The sequence below is a fragment of the Charadrius vociferus genome, unplaced genomic scaffold (assembly GCF_000708025.1).
Source record: "Charadrius vociferus isolate BGI_N301 unplaced genomic scaffold, ASM70802v2 scaffold60, whole genome shotgun sequence".
NCBI classification, from domain to species: Eukaryota; Metazoa; Chordata; class Aves; order Charadriiformes; family Charadriidae; genus Charadrius; species Charadrius vociferus.
In genome coordinates this window covers 35,682-36,303 of record NW_009646524.1, presented here as the reverse complement: position 1 = coordinate 36,303, position 622 = coordinate 35,682, and the positions used below count along the sequence as shown (strand labels likewise).

The 622-nt window shown below is 54.5% G+C and overlaps 1 protein-coding gene across 1 annotated transcript in view; it reads right to left on the bottom strand.

Moving 5' to 3' along the window:
• Positions 1-549, bottom strand: part of GTF2H2 (general transcription factor IIH, polypeptide 2, 44kDa) — an 11,753-nt gene extending 11,204 nt beyond the window's left edge. Inside the window, exons 1-2 of the mRNA XM_009885224.1 lie at positions 494-549; positions 298-375 (exon numbers count right to left, since the gene is read on the bottom strand). Coding sequence (XP_009883526.1) covers positions 298-375; positions 494-549 — 134 coding nt within the window. The remainder of the gene's footprint in view (positions 1-297; positions 376-493) is intronic.
• Positions 550-622: the final 73 nt, after the last annotated feature.

The window sequence follows — 622 nt, the reverse complement described above, 5'->3', positions numbered from 1 at the left end:
TGTTGTCCACCAGGACTCCCAGGTCCCTTTCCACACAGCTGCTCTCCAGCAGGTCAGCCCCCAACCTGTACTGATGCATGGGGTTATTCCTCCCCAGATGCAGTACCCTACACTCGCCCTCGTTGAATTTCATGAAGTTTCTCTCTGCCCAACTCTCCAGCCTGTCCACGTCATGCTGTATGGCAACACAGCCTTCTGGTGTGTCAGCCACTCCTCCCAAGTAGACTGTGCACCACTAACCGTCCCTATAATTGACCAAACCAGCGTTATCTGCACGGTCGTGGCAACACTCGGTACCTTTTCCTCTTTGCCTTGAAGAGAATGTCCTCGATGGTGGCTTTCAGCGATCCTGATTCATCTTCTTTAAGAATTTCCCTACGAAAAACAGACTACTATTGAGCATGAGGGAGACTTTCTCTCTTTTTTTTTTTTTTTTTCCCCTCCCCCTCCTCTTTCACCAATAAGAAGGCGATGAGGGAAAAGGAAAGCCTACCATGTTCTCTCGTAGCCCCCTTCCCACCGCTTGGTCCGCTCGGGTTCCTCATCCATGGCCGCGGCCTCTCTCTCCCCCTCCCGCGGCCAGGCCAACGGCGGCCGCGCTCCGGACGGGAGCGGGGAGGCG